Source organism: Oculina patagonica, chromosome 2 (genome assembly GCF_052425735.1).
Source record: "Oculina patagonica isolate OP01 chromosome 2, crgOcupat, whole genome shotgun sequence".
In the NCBI taxonomy this organism is placed as follows: domain Eukaryota; kingdom Metazoa; phylum Cnidaria; class Anthozoa; order Scleractinia; family Oculinidae; genus Oculina; species Oculina patagonica.
In genome coordinates, this window is record NC_135759.1 from 41402032 (window position 1) to 41405372 (window position 3341).

The window sequence follows — 3341 nt, forward strand, 5'->3', positions numbered from 1 at the left end:
TGTTCCTGGATCAAAATCCGTTAAAAAACCTTCTGTTGCAATTAGTATCAGGTTGACCTATTTTATGCGATAAAATGCCTGGACTATTATCAAGAGGAGGTCAATGTCTGGTTCCTTTACATACACTGGCTAAATTTATGTTACGATGAAATGCAAAATCAAAAACGCTTTCTGTATGCATGCCTTCATTAGCTCATGAAACAAACTTATTTCAGTGATCCTGAAATACATCACGGCTCCAGGACCTTACGAAATAAAAATCCTTTTTGATCCTTTTTGATCACAACAACTTCTGTCAAAATTTCCGTATAATTCCCATGGGTGTGCTTTCAAGCGTCAAAGTAGAGTTCATTGTCCGAGTATCTGGCTAGCGTTTCTTTTCAAGTGGTAAAGCCACGAAAAAATGAGGATCATAAAAACATTTTCGAGATATCTTATTTGTGTGTCGTTTAACTGTTTCTGAAGGGGTCGCGTAACAGCGTGACCAACAACAGCACACCGAGGACCGGATTCCTGTGACAACCTCAGAAACACCGAGAGTCAAAAGGATTGAAGGGATGGCTATTTGTACTGGAATAATGGCGATTATTAAAGGACAACAACGAAAGAGCCATTAATTAGTTCTAAACACACTTATCTGAAACACACAAATCTGAACTGATTTTCAACAAAGCGGACAAAAGAGGAAATATTACCGGTGAGTAAATCCCAAGCCCGGCCATGATTACTCACATCCTATAATCTCGTACCAAGATTTTCTCAGTCTATACCAAAGATAGAAAAGATCTGATATCGGTGTCCTTCAGGAGAGCTTATCACAAGTTACGTAATCAACTGCGAGCTTTTCAGAAATCTTTTCCATGGTTTCATCTGTCTTTGGACTTAAAAAGTCAACTTCATGCTTCAACTTTATTCTTCATCTTATAAACCAGAAAGCAAGGGGCGGGAGGTTCAGGGTCAAGCACAAACTCATCAAAAATAAACAAATATATGTTGATTTATTCTGAACAATAAAATCACTCAGTTTACAATGACTAAAACAACTCCTAGTAAGAATGTAATGTCCTTAATGTGACACAAGTTTTACAGAATAGGTAACGCAACATTGATACAGCTTTTCATACTGTTCAACAACTTCACAAAAAACTAACGAAGAAAAGCTACAAGAGCGCATGCCAAGAGCATGATGGCGCTGACCATTGGTACTTTGGCTCCATTGCACAAATCCCCACTGCAGCAGTAGATGTCGCACTCGACCGTCACTGAGGGATCAGAATGCTTGCACAACTCGGATGAATCAGCATCGCACTGAGATGAAACGGCACATCCTTTGCCGTATACCGCGACTGACGCTTCATCGCTTTTCCCCGAAATATAGGCTTTGCCACAGCGGTCTGCAACTGAAGGACATGTCACCTCTTTTTTGACATTAGCACAGTCATCCCAGCTCTTAGTGCTATAGCACTGGTAGCACTCGAGGCCATATCCTGCGAAAATATCATCGGAGAAAGAATCAGTTCATGCATAAACAATGGTAGTCTTGCAAATACAAACTTTAAGACTAGAGGAACATGACTCGAACTAATCTTGTGAAGCTGTTCATTTCAAGGTGGTGTACAAATAAGATTGTGAAGCGTTTAAATACTAAATAAAATATGTTACGCAAACAGGATTGATATCCTCGTAAAGATCAGTTGTGTCAGTTATGAATCGATAAGTAAATTTGACTGAACTGTATTAAGCCGAAAACAAGGCTGCGCAATTTGGTCAACATTCAGCAACTCTTGGTCAAAATAACTTGAAATTTCATTCATAGGTAAACGTATTAGCAGTAATCATCGCAACAAGGCCCATGTTTCGAAAAACCTGAAGCACAGATCGGGAGATTTTAATAGCCGAATCCTGTTTGCCGTTGTCAATTGTAAAGAATTTCTGGGCGCTGTCTAAGGTCACATAAAGGCTACGCTTGGTATTTGCTTTCGTTTTCACCTCAAGTAACATTTGAGCTACAAGTCGTTCTAATTCTTTCTTGTGCTTTAATAAAGGGACGTGGTCAAATGGATAATTTTATCAGAGCGAAAAAAAGCACATGCTTGCCAGTAGAAAGAAGTTCATCAACCAAGCAGTGCATCACAAATTATTGAGCACTCGACTTCTTCGCTTTAAAGCATGAATCGTTCGATAATCCTTCGATACATTTACTCGAATTTAAACTTTAGCACTTACGCACACGAAAAGTTACTATTCGCGATACAATTCTAAGTCAAATTGAACCGTAAAATCGTTTAATTTCTTCTTTGAAACCTTAAAGAAGTGTGTATTGTCATAGAAGAGCGTGCCATGCGAGCGTGCTGAAAACGTGGTCGAGTATTTTCCGCATTTAGAACACTTAAAAAAGACGTTTACAGCGGAAAATTACATTAGCAACAAGCGAAAAGTCCGAATTTGGGAATCAAAGACTCGATCTACCGAAACGCGATGATTTTTAACTCTGACTTGTTTCACAACACTTTGTTATTCTAAGCAATAAGTGGGCGCTGGCTGATTCGTATTTTGGATTAAAAGCCTAAAAAATGCTCAACTATGGGAACTTCTCTTGGTTTCAGTGCAAAGAATATCAAACTCCAGCAAAGTGTGATGTTATTAACTTACCAGTAGAGATGCAAAGAAGAAAAGCGAGAACAAAAAGTGATTTCATCTTCAAAGGCGCAATCTCTCTTCTTAACTCTCTTTGTTAACGCCAAAGCACAGTTCGGCGGCGAATGAATTAACGTCTGTATCGCTACTGGCCGTTATTTATAGTGTGTCACTGAAAACAGTGGTTTTGATTCCTGTCAAAAATTTGAACCAATCAGCTTCTTTTGCAGACGTCATATTTTTTTGGATCTTGATTAGTCAGCATTCCTGGAAAGAACAACCATATTTCTGAGAAATGCTCAAGGTCAGAACAGACTTTGACAAAACACGTGCACTGTAGGTGTCAGATGCCGCAATCTCTGGAACTGGAAAGGGAAGAAAAAGAATAGAAATGAAACTATAATAAATTAGAGACAATCACTGACAAGAAAATCACTTTAGAAGCTTATTAATTAATGAATAGATCACGTCTTGTCTTTTAGGACTTTTCTGTTTTACATTTATACAGAAAGCCGGCTAGTGTATTAAGGGTCGAATCGAGTTTCTCGGAATTCGTTTAACAATGGAGATGCTTTGATTACGAGACAAATCCTTTTCCGGAAACATTTCTAAGAATGAAAGGGTTTTTTCTCGGAATTACATGATGGCATAACTGGGCTCTGTACAAAGGAAGTGCCGAAACTGTACTGCTGGACTGGACTTTG

General features: G+C 38.7%; 1 protein-coding gene across 1 annotated transcript; it reads right to left on the minus strand.

The window, feature by feature from the left end:
* Positions 1-979: 979 nt before the first annotated feature.
* Positions 980-2804, minus strand: LOC144641628 (uncharacterized). The gene is made up of 2 exons (XM_078500677.1): positions 2653-2804; positions 980-1487 (listed from the first exon to the last, which is right to left on the minus strand). Exons 1-2 carry the CDS (start codon positions 2696-2698, stop codon positions 1147-1149), a joined length of 387 nt encoding a protein of 128 aa, XP_078356803.1. The 5' UTR covers positions 2699-2804; the 3' UTR covers positions 980-1146.
* Between the last annotated feature and the right edge of the window lie 537 nt (positions 2805-3341).